At 47.2% G+C, this 26,361-nt stretch overlaps 1 protein-coding gene and 1 pseudogene across 4 annotated transcripts in view; one reads left to right on the top strand and one right to left on the bottom strand.

Annotated features, from left to right (window-relative positions):
* The window catches only part of LOC144227908 (phospholipase A and acyltransferase 3-like), a 31,243-nt gene extending 16,015 nt beyond the window's left edge, over positions 1-15,228 (top strand). For all 4 annotated transcript variants that reach the window (XM_077759687.1, XM_077759690.1, XM_077759689.1 and 1 more), the window contains 3 exons: positions 11-113; positions 6,380-6,648; positions 14,955-15,228. In XM_077759687.1, the coding sequence (XP_077615813.1) occupies positions 11-113; positions 6,380-6,648; positions 14,955-15,056 (474 nt within the window). In that variant the 3' untranslated portion in view covers positions 15,057-15,228. The remainder of the gene's footprint in view (positions 1-10; positions 114-6,379; positions 6,649-14,954) is intronic.
* On the bottom strand, positions 2,047-2,728 carry LOC144227873 (peroxiredoxin-1 pseudogene; annotated as a pseudogene).
* Positions 15,229-26,361: the final 11,133 nt, after the last annotated feature.

Below are 26,361 nucleotides of genomic sequence, written 5' to 3'. Positions count from 1 at the left end.
GATTTTGCAGCCAGAGCCCAAAGTTGGAGACCTGATTGAGATTTTCCGCCCTTTCTACAAACACTGGGCCATCTACGTTGGTGATGGTTACGTGGTCCACCTGGCACCCCCAAGTAAGGGCACCGAGGGACCCCACAGTGCTGGGCCTGGGAGCGGAGGGAGATGGGGCGGCTGTGGGTAACAGGTGACCCCCGCTGTCTCCTTGATCCCCGCCTGGTGGTTGGCTCCTGAGTGCTGCAAGGAGGCCGGCTGGTGTGAGGCAATGGTTTTCAAACTCTGCTCCCTGGAACCCTAAGGGTTCCCTACAGGGGCTCAGGTGGGCTTTCAAGGGGACAGCTCTGTCTTTACGTTTTTTTTGTGTTTTTGTTTTTTGTTTTAGAGAGAGAGAGAATGCGAGCAGGGCAGAGGGGCAGAGAGAGAGGGAGACACAGGCTCCAAGCTTGTGCGGAGCCTGACACAGGGCTTGATCCCACAACCCTGGGATCATGACCTGAGCCGAAATCAAGAGTTAGATGCTCAACTGACTGAGCCACCCAGGTGCCCCCTGCTTTTATGGCTTTAAATACTATAGCTTTTTATAAAACATGTTCAGTTCTTTTTTTTTTAAATGTTTATTTTTGAGAGAGAGACACACACACACAGAGCGCAAGCAAGGGAGGGGCAGAGAGAGAGGGAGACAGAATCAGAAGCAGGCTCCAGGCTCTGAGCTGTCAGCACAGAGCCCGATGCGAGGCTCGAACCCACGGATCGCAAGATCATGACCTGAGCCAAAGTCTATGCTTAACTGACTGAGCCACCCAGGCTCCCTTCAATTCCTTTTTTTTTTTTTTTTGAAAGAGAGAGGGTGCAAGTGAGTGAGGGCAGAGAGAAAGAGAGTGAGTGAGAATCCCACAAGAGGCAGAGAGAGAGAGAGAGAGAGAGAGAGAGAGAGAGAGAGAGATGGAAAAGGAGGGCTTGCCCAAAGCAGGGCTCTTGCTCACCTGATGCAAGACTTGAACTCACAAACCGTGAGATCATGACCTGAGCCGAAGTCAGACGCTTGACTGACTGAGGCCACCAGGTGCCCAAAACACATTCAGCTCTTCAGTGTGAAGCTCCCTGCGAGAGCACAGGCTTTTGGATGGCAGGTTTGGTGCTGAATCTAGTTTCCACTCTCCAGTCTTGGTTTCCTTCTGTAAGCTTCACCCGGAGAATCGTGAGAACCCCCTATCACTTTTCTTACACTTTTTTTTTTTTACTTAAACTGAGGTATAACATAAATATAGTAAAGTAGAGAAGTATAGGAAAGTGTGTAGTCAGTGAATTAAAAAAAAATGTCCGTCCATGTGACAATGACCCAGATCAAGATCTAGAACATTCGCACCTCCCTAAGAGGCTCCCTCTCGTCACCTTCCCACCCCCACCCCCACCCCCAGAGACAATTGCTATTCTAGCTTCTCTTGCCCTAAATCAGTTTTGCCTGCTCTGGACCTTCATGGTGGAGGAGCCTCCATGTAGAGCCTCTTGAGTGCTTGGCATCTCCACCTGGGTGTCCAGTTGGCACATTGAACTTGACGTGCACTGAAAGGCTCTGGTGGATGACACTATCTGGCTGCTCGAGCCAAAAATCTAGGCATCATCCTCAATCCCTTCCACCCTACATCTGATCCACCAGGAAATCTGGTTGCCTTTACCTCCAAGACAGACCCCAGGTCCGATCGCTTCTCACTGTCTCCGCTGTCGTGCCCTGGCATAAGCTACCATGCTGTCATCTGAAGCTTCCGGCTGGTCTCTCTTGTGGTCGGTCCCTCCTTCCCTGGGCAGCCAGCATGGTCATTCTAAAGTAGAAGTCTGACTAGGTTACTTCTCTCCTTAAGATTCTTCCCCCTTCTCAGTTCAAGTTTAAGAGAAACAACAAAAGAGCGAAAGGGATGCCCCCTTATTTCACACATCAGTTGGCCTGCCCCATAGCACGGCTCAGGCCATGCTCTCCAGAGGAAGAAGGGCTGGCCTCCCCCGCCCCTGCAGGAAAGGCGTGTCCTATCCCACACCACATCTGCACCAAATCTAAAGTCTTGTGTTTTGAGCATGACAGTAGTACAGAAGAGGTTTTGTTTTCATGGTCGCCCACTGCAGACCAGCCCTAAAATGACCCTGCACTCCCTTCTGCTTAGAGAATTATTCTTTGCTCTTCTGGATGTCAGGCTTGATGGTATCGCTGCCTGGCTTCCAGCCAGCTGAGCCCACTGCCCCCATGCTTGTCAGTAAACCAGAAGGCCTGAGCTTGACTCAGAGCCTCATCCACAGAGCGGCCGGCAGGGAGGTCGTTCACCATGGTCTGCCCAAGGATTCCTTCATCATCAACGATAAAGAGGCCCCTGAAGGAGATGCCTTCATCAGCCGTGAAGACTCCATTGTCCTGAGCGATGGTATGCTAGGGGTGTGATACCAGAGTAATGTTTGTGGGTCCCAGTCCTGGGTGTGTGGATCCACATCAGGTGACAGAAATGAGAGTCTACAGAAGCACCGATCACTCGCGGTCGAGTTTCTTACATTCTCCTGTCCTGTCACTGAAAGCAAAGATCTCAGCGGGGGACGCAAAGGTGAAGTCAAGAGGGTAGAAGAAAAACACAGCGTATCTTCCTTTGAAGTCAGAGAGGCTGATGCCCTTGAACTGGCCATCTGGCATAACGGCTGTGGCTTTGAACTTGGGGGCAGGGTGCCCAGTTTTGGCTTTTCCTGAAGCCATCTTGCTATCTGCACCTAACCACTCTCGAGCACCAGAGCTTGCCCGGCCACCTCCCCTGGTATGGCACCCTAAGTTGAGTAGAGCAGGTCCCTGGTGGGGGAATGAGGAAAAGGTGATGACCAGGGTGTGAGAGTGCTTCTCACCAGCTCTGAGACAGAACTTGCCAAAAACCAGTCAGGAAGAAGATGGCCCTTAAAATTCTTTTTTGTTTTTAAACGTTTATTTTGGAGAGAGAGCAAGAGAAAGAATGTGCATGAGCAGGGGAGAGAGAGACAGAGACAGAGACAGAGAGGATCCGAAGCAGGCTCTGTGCTGACAGCAGAGAGCCTGATATGGGGCTCAAACTCACCTGAGCTGAAGTCGGATGCTTAACTGACTGAGCCACCCAGGTGCCCCAAAATTCTTGACTGGCTTTCCCATCGCACATAGAATAAGCCTCAAAGTTTATACTGTGGCCCATGAGGTCTGGTGTGGTCTGGCCTCTGCTTGCCTCTCTGACCCTCATCTTTCTCTCCTCTCCTCCTGGGTTCCTAGATTTCAGCCACGCTGGTCACCCTGTGGCCTCTGGAGCATGCCACGCTCTTCCTTCCGGAGGCTCTTGCCCTTGCTCTTCCTTTTGCATGTGATTGCTCCTTCCTGGATCTCAGCACAGCTGCCTCGCCCCCATCATTCCAGGCTCCCTTCGATGCCCATTCCCTGTGGCCCTCCCCTTCCCGAGCCTCCCTTAGTCAACCTCTCCCGTAATATTTCATCTAATCTAATCCGGAGCATTTTCACTACCTGGAAGTGCCTGAGGGCATGGCGGGGGTCCTGGGGACAGGTGTGTGTCACAGGTCATTGGGTGGGTGATGCTCCTTAATGGGAAAAGTTGCTTCCATGTGCATCTTCTGATGAAAGCTACACAGGAATCTTGCCAGACAGGTCAGGACTGACCTCGTGCTACTCAGAAAATGGTAGAAATTAGAGTTGGAAGGAAGCATGGGGAACAACCCTAATGATAGTGACACCTGACACTTGCTGGGCAACCCCCCTGTGCCGGCCACTGGAGAAGGCACCTTACGTGGCCAGGTCTGAGACTCCATAATCCTTGCAGCCCCCACTGTGGTACAGTAGGGACAGGGAGGGCTGTTATTGTCCGTGTTCTACAAGGAATTGGAGGCTCTGAGAAGTTAAGCACCTTGCCCAAGGTCACACAGCAGACAGAGGTAGAGGTGGGACTTGAACTCTGGCTGTGTGACTCTCACGTCTGGGCCTTTAACACATGATGATATACTGCCCAGTCTGACATTTCCCCAAATTCAGTCATCAAGCGTGTGTCATACCCACATGACCTTTCTATGATTGCTTAATTAATACTTTCTTTAAAAAAAGGTTTGTTTTTAAGTTTATTTATTTTGAGAGAGAGAGAAAGAGAGAGAACATGAAGAGGGGAGGGGCAGAAAGAGAGAGAGGGAGGGTCTTGAGCAGGCTTCCTGCTGTCAGCTCAGAGCCCGACACAGGGCTCGATCCCGTGCACCGGGAGATCATGACCTGAGCCAAAATCAAGAGTCGGATGCTCAGTTGACTGAGCCACCCAGGCATCCCACTTAATAAATATTTTCTTTAGTGGACTAAATTTAAACACAGAAATAATTCTTTGAAAAGGGGCTTTAAATTATGATGTGTGTTTGGGTATCAGTTTTGGTATGTATTTGGGGACTCCCACGGTGTTGCCTCCGCAAGATTAGGTGACAGGTCAGGCCCACTGAGTGACTGAGCCAGAATGAGCCTCATGTCAGCCAGGGCCCTGCTGTACCAACCACCAGGGAGGTACCCAAAGTGCAAAGTTTAAGGAAGCCTCACTCTTAGGGGCTGACTCTGAACTCGCCTGACCCTGAGAGTTGGAACCTCCTTAAATTTTGTGGTGTAGGCACCCAGCTTCCCTGACCCCAGGCTCAGCAGCCACCCTTCCTGCCTGGGCGCTGAAACTTACCTTATTTACTGCAATGGGGCCTCAAACACCTCCCACCCTATTGGGAGCCGGTCTGAACTCCCCTGGTTTTCTAAAATCTCAGGATTCTACTCGGGGCAGATGAGTTTAGTCCTCCTTGGAAAGCCAAGCAGCGCAGGACCTAGAATCTGATCAGCTCCTCCTGCCACTGCTTGTTGCTGTCACAGGGTGTCACAGTGGAAGGCAGTTGCTGCCCAGCCTAACAGGTGCGTCCCCTGCCGGGAGGAGCCACGGAGATCCGATCCCGGCAGGGCCACAGAAGCTCTTTGAGGGAGAGGGGATCTCTCTGGGGTCCACCTCTTTGGTGCACACCCACTCTTTAAGCCGTCATGCCCAAAGCGTGCTCACACTGCGTAGGCTGGCCGCCTTGGGGGAGATGGCCGGTCCCTGTGCTGACATCAGCCTCCCTCCCCACCGTCCTGGCCCTTGTGTTGACCCTAGACCCCCTTTCTTTGAGACAGGTTTTTAAAAAATTTCTAATGTTTATTTATTTATGAGAGAGAGAGAGGGACAGAGCATGAGTGAGGGAGGGGCAGAGAGAGAGAGAGGGAGACACAGAATCCGAAGCAGGCACCAGGCTCTGAACTGCAAGTTCATGACCTGAGCCTAAGTCGGATGGTTAATCAGCTGAGCCATCCAGGTGCCCCTATTTTTTTTAAATTGAAGTATAGTTGACACACGATGTTACATTAGCTTCAGGTGTGGAGTGAAGGGACAAGTCCCTGCATACCGCTGTGCTCACTGCAAGTGTAGATGCCGTCCGCGCCCACATGAAGCTACTACGATATCACCCACTATACTCCCTATGCTGTGCCTTTTATGCCCTTGACTTACCCCATATCTGGAAGCCTGTACCTCCCACTCCTATCCCCACTCCCTTCCCCTCTGGTGACCACCATCTCATTCTCTGTCTTATGCGTCTCTTTCTGCTTTTGGCTTATTTCTTTAGTCCTTTGTTTTGTTTTCTAGATTCCACACGTAAGTGAAATTATACGGTACTCATCTTTGCCTGTCTGACTCCCTTCACTTCGTCTCATGCCCTCAAGCTCCACCCATGTTGTTGCAAATAGCAAGATCTCATGCTTTTTTTGTGGCCGAGGAATATTCCACAGGCAGTTTACCTTCTGGGGCTTTGTTGTCCCTTCCAGTCCCTCAGCCTCAGCCAGGGCCATGCAACTGCGCCCCCTGGGCCTCCCCGACACCACGTCTCGAGGAACTGCTCCCAGAAGTCTGGGGGGGGGGGGGGGGTCGGCTACAAGATCTACCTTTCCTGCAGTTATCAGCTTTGTATTTGTCACGGGAGTGTGTCCTTGCTGGACTCACAAAAGGGTCATCCCCTATTCCCCTAGGGAGATGGGGGTGCTAGGGACCCATATTTGCACAGCCAAGAGGGTCCCCGAGGAACCACGGGGTGCAGAAGGTCAGCTTCTCTGGCTCAAAAAAAAAAAAAAATCACAACAAATCCTGAAACTTGCCTACTCCCCACTTCAGATAAGGAAACCAGGGCCCAGAGACCACAGGCGCGATCTCCGAAGCCACACAGCAGGGGTCTGGCCCGACTCGCTGTTCTCCTCCACATCTGCGCATGCTCTTGTGGGTGGAGCCAGGGCCTGTGGACCCACCGGGACCGATCCCTCTCTCTCCCCTTTGCGAATCCCCAGGTGAAATTGCGGGAGCTGGTGCGGCCAGCATCATGTCCGCCCTGACTGAGAAGGCGGTGGTGAAGAAGGAGCTGCTGGACGATGTGGTCGGGAGAGACAGGTACCGGGTCAATAACAAACACGATGGCAAGTACTCGCCGCTGCCTCCCAGCAAAATCGTCCAGCGGGCGGAGGAGCTGGTGGGGCAGGAGCTGCCCTATTCGCTGCCCTGTGAGAACTGCGAGCACTTTGTGAACGACCTGCGCTATGGAGTCGCCCGCAGCGACCAGGTGCGTCCTCAGCCTGTGCCCCGCGTCCCCGAGCCAGGCCATTCCCACAGCTGGCTGTGGCTGGGCGTCAGGCACAAAGAAGAGAGAACAGTAGAGGCAGCAATCCCTGCCCTCACTGGGTCACACTCGGGGTGGGGACGAGGGCGGGGAGGCGGCACCGCGGAGAGGTGCGGTCATGCGCTGTGGCCCCGGATGTGAGCCGCAGCTGCGATGGAATCCTGTGTTTTGAATAACACTCTTCTTTTTCTTTTTCTTTTTTGAAGTTTATTTATTTATTTTGAGAGAGGGGAGTGCAAGTGAGGGAGGCGCAGGGAGCGAGGGAGGGAGAATCCCAAGCAGGCTCCCTGCTATCTTCGCAGAGCCCCACGTGGGGGGGGGAGGGGGCTCGAACCCACNCAACACTCTTCTTTTATCCACTTAGAACTTGGCTAAGAGTGAAAAAAAAAAAAAAAGCACATTAGAATTTTCCTTTTCTCATGGGGCGCCTGGGTGGCTCAGTTGGTTGAGCGTCGGACTTCGGCTCGGGTCGTGATCTCGCGGTTCGTGGGTTCGGCCCCACGTCGGGCTCTGTGCTGGTGGCTAGCTCAGAGCCTGGAGCCTGTTTCGGATTCTGTGTCTTCCACTCTCTCTGGCCCTCCCCTGCTCATGCTGTCTTTCTCTCTCAGAAATAAATAAAACATTAAAAAAAATTTTTTTTAAAGAATTTTCCTTTTCCCAGAAATAATTCTGGGGCTTCAGCAGAGTAGCTATGTTGGGTAAGCAGCTAATTTTCTGGGGTCTAAGAGAATTTCAGTTTGTCCACAGGCACGTTTCTTCGCACTTCTGATGAGGGACAGTTGTTTTCTGTTTCATGCTATTCTGCTTGAAGGCCTGTGCCTCACGCTGGGTGGCCCTTTTTGTGATCAGAGCTCCAGTAATTGAGCGCAGAGCCTGGGCTCACCCAGCAGCCCCTGGCTAGAAAACCCTCGGTAGTGGCTGTAGTGCTGACTCTTTCAGGTCGGTCGCTCCCCCACCCCCACCCCCTGTAAAATGTGCACTATCAGCACTAACTAGAGACCCCTTTCTTGCATGTGATGATACCGTTTGACGCTGCCCAGAGCATGGTCACAGTGCCCCATTGTGGTTTTCCTCGACAAAGTACCTTTTGTCTGCAGCCGCTGCCTCAGCATTTGCCGTCACTCTGTGAGGTTCTGTAGAGAACTGGGGGCGCGTTGTGCCTCCCACCTCATCTGCAAACGGTTTCTCCCGCCCGGACAAATCCGGTGAGCAGGGGAAACGCCGGGGCTTCGTGCAGGCTCCCTAACAGAAGCACAGCTGTCCCAAAGCCGTGCCTGACTTCCTCTAGGAGGAAGGCCCAAGACTGACTTGTCAAACATCAGGGCAGTAGCCTCATCCAGACCCTGTCATCATGCCTTCTGGCTGCTGGGAACGGCAGCTGTGGGTACCACACTCGGATGTAAGTGACACGGGTATATTTCCTGACGCCGCCCGCAGCTCTGTTGGGCCCATGTATGGTCCAAGGAGCGCCAGGATCTATATATCTTTAACCATCGAAGGCCTCCAAGTTCTTCTCTACAGGGGTCGTGTAGGGGCTCTGGGAGCCCCAGGATACAACCCAGGCAGCCTCTGTGCTTCGGTAGCAAGGGCAGTGTCGACTGTATAGTTTTGGGTATCAGGCTCATATTGTCATCCTCTTGATGTCTGAGATTTTTGGTATGTCGTCCTCATTGGACTTCTGGGCGTAATAATGAGGATTAAGAATCTTTGTCTTTGCCGTCCTCAGTTCTGCTTAAACGCCTGACTTGGATCACGGGTGAGATTTCTCGATCCCTGTTCGTGATACCCTTTCACGCCTTCATTGGGAGAAAGGACAGTTTTGCGGATTTGGGCCGTGGTGCCTTCCTTGGGGACAGTGGCTGTGAGCTGAAGGGAGGGCCGGTGCTCCCTTTTCTTTGTCCTGGGAGTAGGTGTCCCCAGAGCACCTGGAGTGTGCTGGAAACAGAAAGAGGCCGAACTCTCTCACGCGGTTTCTTGCTGATCTGAATTGTCGCCACTGAGTTTTGTTAACTTCACTGTTGATGCTGCACCTGACGAAACATGAAGGCCGGAAGGGCGGCTGTGAGGACACTGTGGCTTAGAGGCTGGGAAAGAAGCGGAGGAAAGGGCCACTGGATACATCAGCTTTGCAGCCAGAGTGTACATTAGGGCAACTGACTTCTGTGTTGGGGCTGGGTTTGTTTTTTTTTAATGTTTATTTATTTATTTTGAGAGAGAGAGAGAGCAGGGGAGAGGCAGAAAAAGAGGGGGAGAGAGAGAGAGAATCCCAAGCAGCCTCCGCGTTGTCAGTGCAGAGCCCAGTGCGGGGCTCCAACCCACGAACCATGAGATCATGACCTGAGCAGGAACCAAGAGTGGGACGTTCAACCAACTGAGCCCCCAGGCGCCCCTTGGGGGTGTTTTCTCAGCTTCGGACTGCATCCTCACCACTCACTGATAGAGGCTTTTTATCGACACTGAAACTGAAGCTCTTAATGCCTTTGGAGCTCATATGTTACTACCATGTTTCAGCTCAGTGGCAGACTGTTGGGTTCTCGAATTATACGAGGAGAGTGCTGTGCACATCAAATGCATTTGAACACTGAGGTAAAAGAAGAGCGAGCGACAGCAGATCTAATTCCTGAAAGCTTATCGGAGGCAGACAGAGTCCTGATGTCTGAAACACCAATAGCAAAAGCTGAGTGCACTCTTAGGCACTCAAGACAAACTTGAGATTGAAGATTAGAGGTCAGAGGTAAGGGGGATGTTTCCAACAAAGTGAAGGATGGATCTGAGCTTGGGGTGTGTGTGTGTGTGTGTGTGCGCGCGCGCGCGTGTGCATGCATGAGCTCCCAGTGGCCCCATCACAAAGCCAGACTATCACAACAGTGGTCACTTAATCACATGCTTCTGTCCCATCTGTGTAACACATAGTTGACTGTGTGATGCATCAGTGACATTTCCCATGGCTGTTTGCTCGCATGTCGCGTTTGTGTCTTCCCGAAACACCCAGAGTCTTTGCCTCACGTACGGGATGGCTTCCGCATCATCTTCCTGCCTTTCAAGTCCTGTAGACATGGCGTTGGCATTGGAAGTGGATGCGGTAAGGTTTTGCATCAGGTTTCTGGGCTAAAGATGCTTGCCTCTATTTCTTTGTCTTTTGTTGTTGCTGTTGTTTTTTCTGGAAAAGTCTTTGGAATCTAATTTTTAACTTTCAAAGTAATGCATGCACACAATTGGGAAAGACAGCCAGGGCTCAGGGTACCCCGGCCCATGCCTCTCTACGTCTCCCCATCCCACCTGGCACCCACCCTTCTCTTTGGGTTTGGCGTTTACCTATTTCTGAATTTCTTGTTTTATTTAAAAAAATTTTTTTTAAATGTTTTATTTATTTCTAGGAGAGAGAGAGACAGCGCGAGCCGGGGAGGGTCAGAGAGAGAGGGAGACACAGAATCCAAAACAGACTCCAGGCGCTGAGCCGGCAGTCAGCACAGAGCCCGACGTGGGGCTCGAACCCACGAACCACGAGATCATGACCTAAGCGAAAGTCAGATGCTTAACCGACTAAGCCACCCAGGCGCCCTTTCTTGTTTTATTTTTAATGTTTATTTCTGAGAGAGAGAGACAGAGCACGAGTGTGGGAGGGGCAGAGAGAGAGGGAGACAGAATCCGAAGACAGGTTCTAGGCTGTGAGCTGTCAGCACAGAGCCCGACACGGGGCTTGAGCTCACCAACCGCGGGATCATGACCTGAGCCGAAGTCGGACACTTAACCGACTGAGCCACCGAGGCGCCATTATTTCTGAATTTCTAAACAACATATATATACTACCATCTTTTTATTAAAAAAACTTAAACATGCTCTTTTGACTTCTTGTATGCGAAGTAAACTTTTTAAGCCATCACCCTCTCCCCTCCCCCATTCTCTCAGTATAATTTCATATTCTACGTTTTCATTGAGTTAATATTCAGTGTTTGTTTTATGCCTATGTAAATTTTACTTACACCTGAGTGTTGTGATGTATTATGAATTTCCTTTGGGGAGGAGGGTTTCCTTTTTTTAAAAATTATTTACAAATTTTTAAAAATTAGGTTTGTTTATTTATTTACTTATTTTGAGAGAGAGAGAGAGTAGGGGAGGATCAGAGAGGGAGAGAGAAAGAGAGAGAGACTCCCAAGCAGGCTCCATGTCACAGTATGGAGCCCGATGTGGGGCTTGAACTCCTGAACCATGAGATCATGGCCTGAGCCGGAACCAAGAGTTGAACACTTAACCGACTGAGCCACCCAGGTGCCCCAGGGGTTCCGTTTTTCTTGAAGATAATTATTATCTTCTTTCATTCCTTAGTTTTCCTCGTACCCATTGTCAGTTCTCCTCATACTGTCTGATTAGCTCTCAGTACAGTTTTCCAGAAGGGAAATTACGTCAAGTAATCTGTCAGTTCCAGAATGTTCTGTTTGGACACATCATCCCTCAGATGGCCATTCTGCCGTCGGTGCTGGTTGGCTCTTGGCTGACTGTGTGGCTTTACCCCAGGACTTCCCTTTGCTATCTTTTCTCGGGTTTCCTTTGCTTTTTCTCTTGGATTGGATTCCGTGGTTCTGTGATCTCTTCATTCCTTATTTCTCCGACTTTCTCTTAATTCAGGTTGACCACATCCCTCAGAAGTTGCTTTAGGTTCGAAAGATAGTACGTGGAATAACGGGGACGCTGGGCTCTGGAGTCGCACTGCTCTCGCGGGGGTTGATTCCTGTATGAGCTTCCCGTGGGGGTTGATTCCTATGAGCTGTAACCAATTACCAACGCATTCAGTAGCTTAAAACAGCCCAGAGTTACTGCCTTACAGTTCTGGAGGTCAGAAGTCTGAAATGGCTTCACTGGGCTAAAATCAAGGTGCCAGCAGGGCTGCCTCCTTTCCTGGAGATTCCAGGAGAGAATCTATGTTCTTGCCTTTTCTGGCTTCTAGAGGCTTCCCGCGCTGCTTGGCTTGATGCCTGTCCTCCATGTTCAGAATCAGCAATTGTTGGTTGAGCCTTTCCCACACTGCATGACACTGACTCGCTCTTCCATCTTTTAAGGAACTTCGTGGTTACACTTTGGAGCCCACGTGGGTAATCCAGGATTGTCTACCCTTTTTAGGGTAAATTGATCAGCGCGCTAATTCCATCTGCAACCTTAGTTCTCCCTGGCCATGCAGTACAGTAGACTTACAGGTTCGTGGAATCAGGATGTGGACATCTTCAGGGGCCACATTTCTGCCTCCCGGTTACCCTTTACAGCTGGCCCAAATTTGGTGTCCCCGGGGTCTCCTCTCCCCATCGTTCTGCAGAAATTCTCGTCTATCCAGATGTGCACTGGAGCGTCCCCTCTTCCGTAGCTCATGTCTTCTTTCGTGGTTTACTCTCTTGGTTCTGCTGGGAACTTCTTCAGCAGCTTTTTGAAAAAGGATGGATGGAAGGTACATTTTTGAAAATGCTGTATTTCTGAATTATTTTTATTTCTGAATTATTTTTATTTTACTCTTGCACTTGACTTGATAGTTTGAGTACAGAACTCTAGGTTAGAAATTCTTTTATTGTAGAATTTTGGAGGCAATGTTCCATTGGTCTTCTTGCTTTCAGTATTGCTTTGGAGAAATCTGAAGTTATCTCAATTCCTGATCTTTCCTCTGTTTCCTGTTTTTCTCCCCTGCTCTAGCATTGGTAGTATCTTTTCTTTACCCCATTTTCTCTAAAAAAAATTTCTTTTTAATATTAAGAGAGAAAGACAAAGATCACAGAAGAGAGGGGCAGAGAGAGAGGGAGAGAGAATTCTAAGCAGGCTCCATGCTCAGCACAGAGCCCAGAGTGGGGCTTGATCCCACGACCCTGGGATCACGACCTGAGCTGGAATCAAGAGTCGGGTGCTCAGCCGACTGAGCCACCCAGGCGCTTCTCTTTACCCAGTTTTCTAAAATTTCACAATAATGTGCCTTGGTGTGGGTCTACGTTTATCCATCAAGCTGGGCCTGAGAACACCACTTCCATCTGAAAACATGCATCCCTTAGTCCTACTTAATTTTCATGAATTATTTCATTCTTGATCCTCCTCTGTGTTTCCTGTATTATCTCTTTCTGGAACGTCTGTTACTCAGATATTGGCCTGCCCGGATTATTCCGTTTGCTTTGTCCTCAGTGTTTTGCGTTGTTGTTTTTTTTTCCTGAGAGATTTCCTCAACTTTATCCTTCAAACTTTCTGTTGGGTCTGTTATTTCCATTGTGCTCTCTAAGAATTGTTTTTATTCTCTCCATATTCNTCTGAGCTGGCAGTCAGCACAGAGCCCGACGCGGGGCTCAAACCCACGAACCGTGAGATCATGACCTAAGCGAAAGTCGGACGCTTAACCGACTAAGCCACCCAGGCGCCCCTTTATTCTATTATTTTTTATAGCAGCATGTGTTATTTATTGGATGCAGTATGTCCTCTGATTCCTTAGTGATACTTTTTAAAAAGATGTGTTCTTTCCTAGGTATGGTTTCTGGGCGCCTAGGTGGCTCATTTGGGTAAGCATCCGACTCTTGATTTCGGCTTGGGTCGTGATCTCGCGGTTCGTGGGTTTGAGCCCCACATCAGGCTCTGTGCTGACAGTGTGGAGCCCGCTTGGGATTCTCCCCCGCAATCCCCGCCCTTCCCCTGCTCTCTCTCGCTCTCTCAAAATAAACAAACTTTAAAAAATAAACCTAATTATTTAAAAAGTTAAATTGTTTATAGTTGATTTTGTTCTGTCTCCTGTTTCAGAGCCTTCTTCAGATGTCTGGTATTTGGGTCATATGCTCATGACTCAGGATGGAGGGGGGCTTTCCTGCTGAATGGAAAGTCTGAGTGAACTGTGAGGGGCTTCCTGACTTTGAGTTTCACTTCTGGATGACATAGGTGGACAGTTTGTTGGGGAATCTTCTGTGTTGGTATCTTTTGTTTCTATTTGGGCTGGTCAGATTCCCCAGGAAAGTCTTCCTGACTCTTGTGTGGTGGGTCAAGTTCTGGGAACAAAGAGGGGCAGAAAGTTTTCTCCTTTAGCATGTTTACAGTCTCTCTGACTCTTGTTTTTGGCATGATATCCACATCCTCATGTGTGCTTCCGGATTTCCAGAAGGCCCCCAAGTCTTCTGTTTTACCCTCTGCCGGTAATAAACTTTCAGACTCCCGCTGTGGTTAGGGAGGGGCCCGGGGACCTAGCTGCGGCGTCCACTCTGCTTCCGGAGGTATTTGGCGTTGCCGATAGGGACCTTCTCCAAGGATCCCGTTGTATACTTCGGGTTGATCCTCAACTTTTCTGCTCCTGCCTTAGAATGTAGAGTTCTGTGGGTCCCCTGTGGAATTACGCCTAAAACAAGTGCCTTATTTACTCTTGGTTAAGTGTCAGGAGGGAGTGAAATTTGACACACGTTCACTTTTTACCCTGAAATCTACTCTGACTTTTGCAATACTTTTTTTCCCCTGGTATAAGCAGGACAAGCCCGCACTCCTTTTTTTTTCTTTTTAAATTTTTAAATTTATTATTGAGACAGAAATAGAGCATGAGTGGGGGAGGGGCAGAGAGAGAGGGAGACACAGAATCCAAAGCAGGCTCCAGGCTCTGAGCTGTCAGCACAGAGTCTGACGCGGGGCTCGAACCCACGAACCGTGAGATCAGGACCTGAGCTGAAGTCAGAAGCCCAACCGACTGAGCCCCCCAGGCGCCCTGAGCCCACACTCCTGATAAAGTATCACATCGCTGCTGCTCGCAGTTGGGGCTTTATATAAGAACACGTAGAGAGTGTCTCTGTGTCTGGCAGCACTGGGCCCGGGGGTGCAGCCAGGCACAAGGCAAGAGAGACAGGCGAGGTCCTTGCTCTCGTGAAGGTCAAGGTTGGCATACTGACCACTCAATACCAGTCCCTGCCCCACTTCGCACCGGCTTCCAGGGCTCCCTGGTGACTAGCCAGGATCGCAGCCTGGACTCGGACTTCGCCGCCCTGTCCTTTCCGCTACCACCCTCTGAGGGTTTATGTGCTTTAAATACCCACAGAGTGAATCGAGTCGAGTACATTCCTGGCCAGCCGGCTCCGCCCATCCGTTCTTTCCCCATCCAGCACGCTTCTCCCCATTTCCCTGCCAATATCTGTTGCCTCCTGAGTTTGCCAACTGGCCCAAGGGGCATGTGAGTCTCCCTGAGCGGAGCCTTCTTGTTGAATGTACAGCCTGGACTCGGATTCCTGACACAGTCTGACTTCCCCTCTGCTCTCTTGCAGGTCAGAGATGCCGTCGTGGTGGCTGGCGTCGCGGGAGTGGGCTTGGCCGCCATGGGCCTCATTGGAGTCATGTTCTCCAGAAACAAGCGGCAGACGCAATAAGTTGAAGGGACTGTCCCGGCAGCAGTGACATTTGTACATTTAGGGGGCCTTGTTTGGCCTGATTTCGGTTTGCGGATTTCAGTTTGCAGATTTCATGCTGTTTGATGATAAGGCTTATTTTTGCAGGATAAAATAAAGCCCAGTAAGGGAGGACTTTACTGGAGGAAACGCAGCAAGAATGGCCTGGTGTGAAGTGCGTCGAGGGCCCAGCCGGGCCCTGTGCCGTGTGCCCTGGACCCTCTGGTGGTTTTCCCTCCCTTTCTCTTTGCCGGCTGCGTTCTTTACCTTGCAGGCAACAAGCCAACTCCAGAGATCTCAAATAACGGGCATTTCGGGTCGTGAGGAGACAGGCGAGCAGCCAGGGAGACGGACAGATGGACCTGACCGATAGGCGAGAACAGGACCCTTGACCTAGAACTAGACCCAGAACGACTTCTTCCAGGACCCAGCAGCTGGAGTCTGGGGATGGTCAGTGGAGTAAAAGCCCAACCAAACCAAACCTCTGCCCTAAGGAAACTCAGTACATGCCCTCGCCGGTCTTGTGTAGACCTCCCTCATCTCCCTCTGCTCGCCACACCTTTCCTCTGCCTTGTCGCTTCCAGCCCCCGGCGCTCCTCTTTCCTGTCCACTGGNCCCTGGCCCCTCAGCTCCGCCCTCCCCACCGACTGTGGCTCTCAGCTTTCAAGCCCAGCATCCCGCCTGGCCTCGGCTCTGCCCGCAGGGCCCGGTCACAGTGTGCGGCTGCCCCCACGACTGGTCTCCCCTGGGGACGAGGCACCACCTTTCGTGGCTTTAGGTCTGCTGCTGCTACTAGCCGGCCTTGGCAGATGTTTGGAGAACATGGACTTGGCCATTTCTCGGAAGGGGAGCTTTCGTGGGCTCCTCAGAAGTACTTTGCTGGGGTCACGTGGCCTTCCCTCCACTGGGCAAGGCTTCTCCATCTGGTTGCAAATACGTCCTTTCGTCGGCCCCGCTTGGCCTCCCAGATGGGACTTGCCCATGGTTCCCTGCCAACCCCCTCCTGCCCGGCCCAGATCCAGTCCCGGGGTCAACTCATGCCCATCCACCACCCCCCAGTGTAAAGATGAGAATAGTTTGCTCCCAGTGCAGTTTTCTTTGTGTCTCAGCTCCAGTGATGTAATGTCTTGTCCCAAATTTGGACAGAATTATCCCGAATTTGGCGTAGACCAAATTCGAAAGTGGGTTCCTCTCTCAAGGCCCCTCTCTCTCTCACATGGCATAAGGTGCTCATGGAATGGAAACCTTCAGGCTACCTGCTGAGAAAAAAGAAACGAGGTAAGATACACACAAGGAAACAAAACAAAGACACCTAGTTCCATTAAAAAATAAAAATTACAGGGGTACCTGGGTGGCTTAGTCGGTTAAGCATCCGACTTTCACTTAGGTCATGATCTCGCGGTTTGTGGGTTCGAGCCCTGCATAGGGCTCTGTGCTGACTGCCAGCTCAGAGCCTGGAGCCTGTTTCAGTCTGTGACTCCCTCTCTCTCTGACCCTCCCCTGCTCATGCTGTCTCTCTCTCTCTCTCCTAGAAATAAATAAAACATTAAAAAATAAAAAAAATAAAATAAAAATTACATACAAAAACGTGGGAAATAACACAAGTTTCAGATACACTGATAATCACCACAGTAAACTGGTCAAGTAAGAGACACACCTTTCACTGGGTTAGAGAGCTGATCCAGGGAATACAGTTTATAGCAGATACTCTTAAATTATAAGGATACAAAGATTCAAACTCAGAGGATGAATATTGTACATGACAGTTGGTCTGATGTCTGAAAAAAATTAATGCTATCAAGGAGAGAAATTGAGGAGGGTGTGAAATTCGTTCTAGATTGAAAGACACGTTCGGGACAAAGCAGCTAAATGTGAAAAAGCACCTGGGGAAGCAATTTGAGACACTTGGAGGAAATTTGAGTATGGCCTGGGCATTAAAGAATATTAAGGAATTATTAATTTTATTAAGTGATTTGGTTTTAGGCTTATATAAACACATGACCTCATTTCAAAAAAATAGATGCAGGGACGCCTGGGAGGTTCAGTTGGTTAAGCATCTGACTCTTGATTTCGGCTCAGGTCATGATCTCCAGTTCGTGAGTTTGAGCCCCACTTCTGACTCCACACTGACAGTGACAAGCCTGCTTGGGATTCTCTGTCTCCCTCTCTCTCGCTCTCTCTCTAAATAAAGAAAGAAATAAACATTGAAAAAATAGATGCAGATAAAGCAAATATGACAAAACAGTAAAGTTTTTAATCTACGTGGTGGGTATATAGGTGGTCATTGAAGTCATTTTTCTAGTACTTTCTATATGTTAAGAATTTATATTATAAACCTTTTTTAAAAATCTGAAACTTGAACTTGGAAAGTTAAATAAGACTTTTCAATCTACTTTGATAAATTATATACTAATTTTTAAAAATTATAAAAGATATGCTAGGCAAATACTAAGAACATATACCAACTAAAATCTGGTATAACTGTATTGGTATCAGAAAATACAGGCTTTAAGGCAAAAATTATTACTAGACAGAAAGGCCATTAAAAACTGTGACATAAGGGGGGCCTGGGTGGTTCAGCTGGTTAAGTGCCTGACTCTTGATTTCAGCTCAGGTCACGGTTCGTGGGTTCAAGCCCTGAGTCCGGCTCTGTGTTGACATCTTGGAGCCTGGACCCTGCTTTGGATTCCATGTCTCCCTCTCTCTGCCCCTCCCCCACTCACATTCTGTCTCTCTCTCCCTCTGTCTCAAAAATAAACATTAAAAAAAATAATAAATAGGACCACCTGAGTGGCTCAGTCAGTTAAGTGGCCAACTTCACCCGGGTCATGATCTATCGGTTTGTGGGTTTGAGCTCCACATTGGGCTCCATGCTGACAGCTCAGAGCCTGGAGCCTGCTTCAGATTCTGTGTCTCCTTCTCTCTGCCCCTCCCTCACTAGCACTCTGTCTCTCTCTCTTTCTGTCTCAAAAATAAATAAACATTTAAAAAATAATAAATACATAAATAAATAAAAAGTGTGGCATAATAAGAAATGTATTTGGCCTTTGTCCTTATTTCCTAGCATGAGCTCCCTTGGAATTTTATCTCGTATTATTCATAAGAGCCCCTTTAGATTACACCTGAGTCTGTGCTAATGGGCTGACGGAAGGTGGGGGCGCTAGAGAGCCTTACAGTGGGGCTGGGCATCACAAAGACCAAGTAATTAGAGGATTGGAATTTAGAGCACCACCTCCCTTCCCCCCCCCCGGCCCCCCACTGCCTCCCAAATTGATCTCTGGGAGAGGGAGTGAGGTCGAAGACAAAGCCCAATAAAACCTCTTGAACAAGGAGACTTGATGAGCTGTTGGGTTGGTGAACACGTGTGCCCGGGGGAGGGCACGGAAGTGCCTGACGTCCCTCTGCTGCCATACCTTGCCCTGTGCATCTCTCCCGTTTGGTTGTTCCTGGGTTATCCCCATTATAAGAAGCTGCCAGACGTAAGTAAAGTCCCTTCCTAAGTTCTGTGGGCTGTTCTAGCAAATTATTGGACCTAAGAGTAGTTGTGGGAAACCCCAATTTATAACCCGTCCACAGAAGCCTGGGTGGGCTGGGTCTTGTGAAGGACATCTGAAGGTGGGAAGGGGCAGCACAGTCTTGTGGGATTGAGCCCTCACCGCGGGGGTCTGTGCTAATTCTCGAGTGTCACTGCCCAAACTGGAATGGATTGTCAAACACCCAGCTGGTGTCCAAAGAATCATAGGATTGGTTGTTGGTGTAGGAAAACACTCTAGAATGTTCTGTGAAAGTCTCACCTCGCTAGGAAGATATAATTCTTGACTTGTCTGCATCTAATACACATCTCAAAATAGATACTGAAAATGTTGGCCTATTGCAAGGAGAAATTGACGAGTTCTCCATTATAGTGGGAAATCTAAATGCACTTCTCTCAGAACTGATAAACCAAGGAGGCACAAAAATCAGTAAAGATATAGAACATTTGAAAAACTTACCAACTAGCTGACTTAATATAGATGGCACAATATATATACTGTGTACTACATGGTACAGTTGTGGTAAACAGATTCTTTTGGCCACACACAAAGGACTGTATGTATATAAAAACTGGCCAGAGGTGCCTGGGTGGCTCATTCAGTTAAGCATCCAACTTCAGCTCAGGTCATGATCTCACGGTTTGTGAGTTCGAGTCCTGAGTTGGGCTGTGTGCTGATAACTCAGAACCTAGAGCCCCCTTCAGATTCTGTGTCTCCCTTTCTCTCGGGCCCTCCCCTGCTCGCACTCTGTCTCTCTCTCTCAAAAATAAATAAACATTAAAAAAAAATTAAAGGGGCGCCTGGGTGGCTCAGTTGGTTGAGCGTCCGACTTTGGCTCAGGTCATGATCTCGCGGTTCGTGGTTTCGAGCCCCACGTTGGGCTCTGTGCTGACAACTCAGAGCCTGGAGCCTATTTTGGATTCTGTGTCTCCCTCTCTCTCTGCGCCTCCCCTGTTCATGTGCGTGCTCTCTCTCTTTCTCTCTCTCTCTCTCTCAATCAGAAATAAATAAAACATTAAAAAAAATCCTGGCCATATCCCAGACCTCAAAGCAAGTCTTAGCAAATTTCAAGGGACTGGTGACATAGAGATTATCTTCTTTAATCATAATGCAATTAAGTTAGAAATCAATAAGAAGGAGATAACTAGAAAATCGCTCTACTTCCAGAAATTTTAGAGCACATCGTTAGTTACATTACAAGACAAAGATGAAAACCTAATGGAAGTTAGGTAATATTCAGAACTGAATGGTAACAAAAATATTAGATATTGATCCTTGGGCCATGCAACAGAAGGGAGACTTAGAAAAATCTGTAGCACAAGTCCTTACATTAAGAAAGAAAGAAAAAAAATGCAAATTAAAAAGTTAGTCATCCAATTTAAGAAGATAGAAGGCAAACAGTAATCCAAACAGCGAAGGTACATTGCATGGAATTTTCCTTGTTATGGCACAAGAATAAGTAGATTAAATATTTTCTGGTATAACTGAACAGAGTGGGTATTAGATGGAAGGGGAAAGGCATCTATCTTCAGGGGAAGAAAACTTCCTTCTACCCTCTTAGGTTCTGTGGATGGCCTGAGAATTAAACTGCACTGGGGCGCCTGAGTGACTCAGTCCGTTAAGCGTGGGACTTGGGCTCAGGTCATAATCTCACAGTTCATGGATTCAAGCCCTGCGTTGGGCTCTGTGCTGACAGCTCGCAGTCTGGAGCCTGTTTCAAATTCTGTGTCTCCCTCCCACTCACACTCTGTCTCTCTCTCAAAACATAAATAAACATTAAAAAAATACCAAAAAAAAGAAAAAAAAAGTACAGGGTTGCAGCTATAAAATAAATAAGTCAAGGGGTTGTAATGTACAGCATGATGACTATAGTTAAAATATGGTATGTATATTTGAAAGTTGCTAAAAGAATAGGGCTTGAACATTTACATCAAGGAAAAAAAGAGGGAAAGAAAGACCGGAGACCAGCTGCACTCTAGTTCTAGAGGAAGCAGTCCAGAGTAAAGGAGGAGAAAGCAGTGCCCAGGAGTGATGCCTCCTGTAGGAAAAAGAAAACAGAGCCTAAAGTATGTAGATCATAGAGGTGTTAGGAGCCCATTGCTTGTGGATGTGTCGTTAGTGACAAGCGCACCGAGCACTGAACTAATTAAAAAGTAGTTCCAGTAGTTCATTACAAGGCAATGTAATCGTAATTCACAAGAAAACTTTGTGATGCAGAACATATATATACACCCATATAATAAGGCAAATACAAATACATTTTTAGGCAAAACTTGTGACCTATTGGAAGAGGAGGGGAAGGAAGCCGTGGGTGAGGCTGGGAGAGGGCTAAAGATGCTAAATCCTAAGTTTGCACAAGAAGCTCGGACTATTTCAATGGTAGAAATCCAGAACCAACAGTATAAGCATGTTCTTTATTTAATTTAATTTATTTTTTTTAGTTTATTTGTGTTTGTACTGTCAGCACAGAGCCTGATGCAGGGCTTGAACTCATGAACCACGTGATCATGACCCCCATCTGAAATCAAAAGGAGGTTGCTTAACTGGCTCAGCCACCCAGGCGCCCCAGTATAAGCATGTTCTTTAAACATTTAGAAAGAAGGAAGTAGCGGAAGACACAGCCTGAAGTACAAGTGGTTGCCTCCGGAGAAAGAAAGGAGGAGGTTGAAAAGATGTTGGTTTTGTTTTCTTTTTAATAAACATTGCAATTCTACTGACTTTTAAACTATGTGTGTGCGTATCTACCTAGTTATCGTCTATTACTTTGTTAAAACAATAAAATGATGCTTGAGAAAAAGAAAGCACCTAAAACATATAAAATACTGCATATACACAAGACACAAACAAACACACACAAAACTGTTCAAAAACGCTGATCCCTCCCATCTGTAATTCTGAGATCAAACAAGCTCTAAAACCCAAGTTATTAGCAAACTGATAATGAGTCATTGGCAAATTCATTTGGAGAAAAACCTGCCCTGAACTGATGTGAGGCTTTTTCTAAGCTTTATTTGTCCCATTTCATCTATGATGAAATGCCCTCCACTGCAGAAATCGTAACATGTTTCATGTTTCAGGAATGCCTATTCTTGTCCTTGACCTCATGCTTATATGCACCATATTTATCCATCTAAAATCCAAAAAATTTCGAATTCCAAAACACACACAGTTTCGAAGGATTTGTGTAAGGCATCTAGTCATATTTTCTATAGGGATATATATGTGCTTACAAAGAAAAAGAACAGAAAATATACTCAAACCTGATCTATAGTTACCCCTGAGAATGGTGAAAAGGGACTTCAATCTATCCAAGGTGTCCAATTTTTTTGCAAGACCATTATTTCTAATTTCATAAGAAATACACTGTTAACTTAAAAAAAATAACTTACATCAGTGATAGATAACTNATAATGGCTCACGGTTATTAAGCACATACTCTTTTCCAGGCACACAAAGCTATGCATTTTACAAACACTGACTTATTTAGCCTCACCTGGATTACTGCAACAGCTTCACAACGAGCCTCACTGAACACACGCCTGTCCCCAAAAGTCTGTTCCAAATACAGCAGCCAGAGCGACCCTCTGCTCAAATAACATCACTGCTCCACTCAACACACGGCTCCCATCTCCCCAAGAGAAAAAGCCCGAGCCCCCGCAAAAGCTGACCACCAGCAGGACCTAAATGCCTCGCTGATGTCATGGCTAAGCCTCCTCCTGTCACACTTCCCAGTCCCTGCCACTGGCCTCCTTGCTGTTCCTCGATCCTTCCAAGCACCCTCCATCTCAGGTCTTCTTGCTGCCCATGATCATGGGTTAGAAGAACAAATATTACTAAACTGTCCACACTACCCAAAGCAATCTACCGATTTAATGCAATTCTTATCAGAATACCAACAGTATTTAAAAAAAATTTTTTTTAATGTTTTATTTATTTCTAGGAGAGAGAGAGACAGTGTGAGCAGGGGAGGGTCAGAGAGAGAGGGAGTCACAGACTGAAACAGGCTCCAGGCTCTGAGCTGGCAGTCAGCACAGAGCCCGACGCGGGGCTCAAACCCACGAACCGCGAGATCATGACCCAAGCGAAAGTCGGACGCTTAACCGACTAAGCCACCCAGGCGCCCCTGGAATACCAACAGTATTTTTCACAAAACTAGAACAAATAATCCTAAAATTTGTATGGAACCACAAAAACCCTGAATAGCTAATGCAATCTTGAAAAGGGAAAAGCTGGAGGTATCACAATTCTAGGTTTCAAGTTATACTACAAAGCTGCCGTAATCAAGACAGAATGGTACTGGCACCCAAGTAGACATACAGATCAATAAAACAGGATAGAAAGCCCAGGGACAAACCCACAATTATATGGTCACTTAATCTTTGACTATTAATCTCTGACAAAGACAGTCTCTTCAACAAATGGTGCTGGGAAAACTGGACAGCTCCGTGCAAAAGAATGAAGCTGGACCACTTTCTTACACCACACACAAAAACAAACTCAAAATGGATTAAAGACCTAAATGTAAGACCTGAACCCATAAAAATCCTAGAAGAGAACGCAGGCAGTAATTGCTCTGACGTCAACCCCTAACAACATTTTTCTAGATATGTCTCCTGAGGCAAGGGAAACCAAAGCAAAAATAAACCATTGGAACTACATCAAAATAAAAAGCTTCTGCACAGTGAAGGAAACAATCAACAACACAAAATGACAGCCTACTGAATGGGAGAAGATATTTGTACATGACATATCCAATAAAGGGTTGATACAAAAAATATATACATAAAGAATGTATAAATTTCAACACCAAAGTAACAAATAATCAACGTAAAAATGGGCAGAAGACATGAACAGACTTTTCATCAAAGAAGACATCCAGATGGCCAACGGACACATGAAAAGATCCTCGACATCACTCCTCATTAGGGAAATGCAAATCAAAACCTCACACCTGNAAAAACACACGCAGCGCCTGGGTGGCTCAGTCAGTTGAGCGTCTGACTTTGGCTCGGGTCATGATCTCACGGTTTATGAGCGCAGAGCCTGCTTTGGATCCCCTGTCTCCCTCTCTCTGCCCCTTCTCGCTTATGCTCTCTATTAAAAATAAATAAACATTTAAAAATTAAAAAAAGAAAAACACAAGAAACAACAAGTGTTGGCCAGGATGTGGAACCCTTGTTTACTGTTGGTGGGAATGCAAATTGGTGTAGCCGCTGTGGAAACCGGTATGAAAGTTGCTAAAAAATTTTAAAAATACACAAATCACACAATACAAAACCCCAGTTTGAAAGACTACATGCACCCCTATGTTTATTGGAGCGTTATTCACAACAGCTAAATTATGAAAGCAGCCCAAGTGTCTGCGGGCAAATAAATGGATAAAGAAGGTGTGGTGTATGTATGTATACAATGGAATATTATTCAGCCATAAAAAGAATGAGATCTTACTGAAACGCCCAGAGTTCGAGAGACCCCCAAAAACAGACCACCAGAGACCAGAGTCAAAGCCAATCGGCAAGCGTTGTTTATTTGCAGGTTCGAACCCGGAACTCTGCACACTCGTTGCCGGTGACACTGAGAGGCCCTGAACAAAGCCTTTGTAGCCTTTTTATAGAGAGGAGTAAACAAGTCGTGGGGAGGGCCAGGAGAGCTCTTTGGTTACAGGTTTGTCATTGGTTGATATTTAAATATGAACATATATCATATTTGATTGGTTCCCTCCATCAGGTTTTTGGCGGGATCCAATTACAACATTCAGGATACCTTTGAATTCAGCCAATCATAGAGCGAGTCTGGGGTCTTGTTCGGCGACTAACAGGTTAACTTCTCTCTCCCTAGGCCCTTCCTTCAGTAAGGTGGAGGGTGGCTGCTGGCCTCTCCCGATTGGGTGCTGCCAGGGTAGTATGATGGGGTGATGTGGTGGCCAGTCTCTTCGGCCTTGAACAGTGTGCAGCCCGCCCGGTAGTTCTGGGGAGGCTGGAACGCAAGCCTTAAGCAATGGTACAGAAGCAGAAGGAGCTAGTTAAGTCAGGTTTTGGTTTCCCGCAATGCAAGCATTTATACAGAAGCAGAAAAGCTGGGTAGGTTTTCAGTTCATCTAGGCCTCTCATTACCATTTGTAACAATGGATGAATCTAGAGAGCATCATGCTAAGGGAAATAAGTCAGAGAATGTGACTCACGTGATTTTATTCATTTGCGGAATTTAAGAAAGAAAACAAATGAAGAAAGGAGAAAGAAAAAGACAAACCAAGAAACAGACTCTTAACTGTAGAGAACAAACTGATGGAAGCCAGAGGGTAGGGGAGTCGGGGGATGAGTGAAATAGGTGATAAGGATTAAAGAGTACATTCATCTTGAGGAGTGCCGAGTAATCCATAGAACTGGTGAGTCACTATGTTGTACTCCAGAGAATATTTTAATATTGTGTGTTACCTACACTGGAATTTAAATAAAAATAAAACTAGTCAGCTGTCAATTTTTCATAATCTTGAAACTTTTAAATGATAAATTATGACATTAAAATTTTTATGACTATATACCTATAGCTGTTGAAGATCATCATCCTGAATATTCTGGCACAAATTATAAATCTAGAAAACAAAAATCCAGATTGATACCACTCTAGCTCACTTGAAAGGAATCCTAAATAAGCCTAAAGCATTGAGCAGAAGTTTTGCATATAAGAATATGAAGTTTTTGGGGCGCCTGGGTGGCTCAGTTGGTTAAGCATCCGTCTTTGGCTCAGGTCATGATCTCACAGTTCATGGGTTTGAGCCCCACGTTGGGCTCTGTGCTGACAGCTCAGAGCCTGGAGCCTTCTTTGGATTCTGTGTCTCCCTCTCTCTCTGCTCCTCCCCCCTTCACGCTCTGTCTCTCTCTGTCTCTCAAAAATAAATAAAAGTTAAAAAACTTTTAAAAAAGAACATGACATTTGTTGTTACCTGTCTTTTGGAAGACTAGGCATATAAGGTTGAAATCACATACTTCTTCCTTTACTGCTTAAAATACAGTTTTCCTAAGTTCTTACCAAATCTCCAGTTCCTGTGTGATGTAACCGTTGTCATTTCAATTCCCACCTTTCAGATTTTTCTTGGAGGATTTTATATATACTTATTTTTTATAATTTAAATTTCAGTTAACGTACAGTGCAATATTGGCTTCAGGAGTTGAATTCAGTCAGTGATTCATCACTTACGTACAACACCCATTGCTCTTCACAACAAGTGCCTTCCTTAATGCCCATCACCCATCTAGCCCGTCCCCCACCCACATCCCTCCGTCAACCCCTAGGTTGTTCTCTATCATTAATAGTCTCCTGTGGTTTGTTTCCTCTCTTCTCTTCCCCCCACCTTTCCATATGTTCATCTGTTATGTTTCCTAAAATCCACATATGCGTGAAATCACATGGTTTTTGTCTTTCTCTGACTGACTTATTTTGCTTAGCGTAATACACTCTAGCCTCATCCATGTCATTGCAAATGGCAAGATTTCATTCTTTTTGATGGCTGAGTAATATTCCATTGTAAATATGTACCACATCTTCTTTATCCAATCATCACTCGATGGACATTTGAGTCCTCTCCATAGTTTGGCTATTGTTGATAATGTTGACTCTGTATACTTGTACCCCTTGGGTAACTATCTAATATTTATATATACTTATGACCAAAGTGGAAACATAGTTAAGGCTCTTTCTTGAGTTTGTAGAAGCTTAACTTATATCTGTAGTCCAAAAAGAACGTTGATAACAGG

The sequence above is a fragment of the Crocuta crocuta genome, unplaced genomic scaffold, assembly GCF_008692635.1.
Source record: "Crocuta crocuta isolate KB4526 unplaced genomic scaffold, BGI_CrCroc_1.0 scaffold53, whole genome shotgun sequence".
NCBI lineage: Eukaryota > Metazoa > Chordata > Mammalia > Carnivora > Hyaenidae > Crocuta > Crocuta crocuta.
Note: the sequence above shows the minus strand (reverse complement) of the source record. Positions and strands in the feature narration are given on the sequence as shown.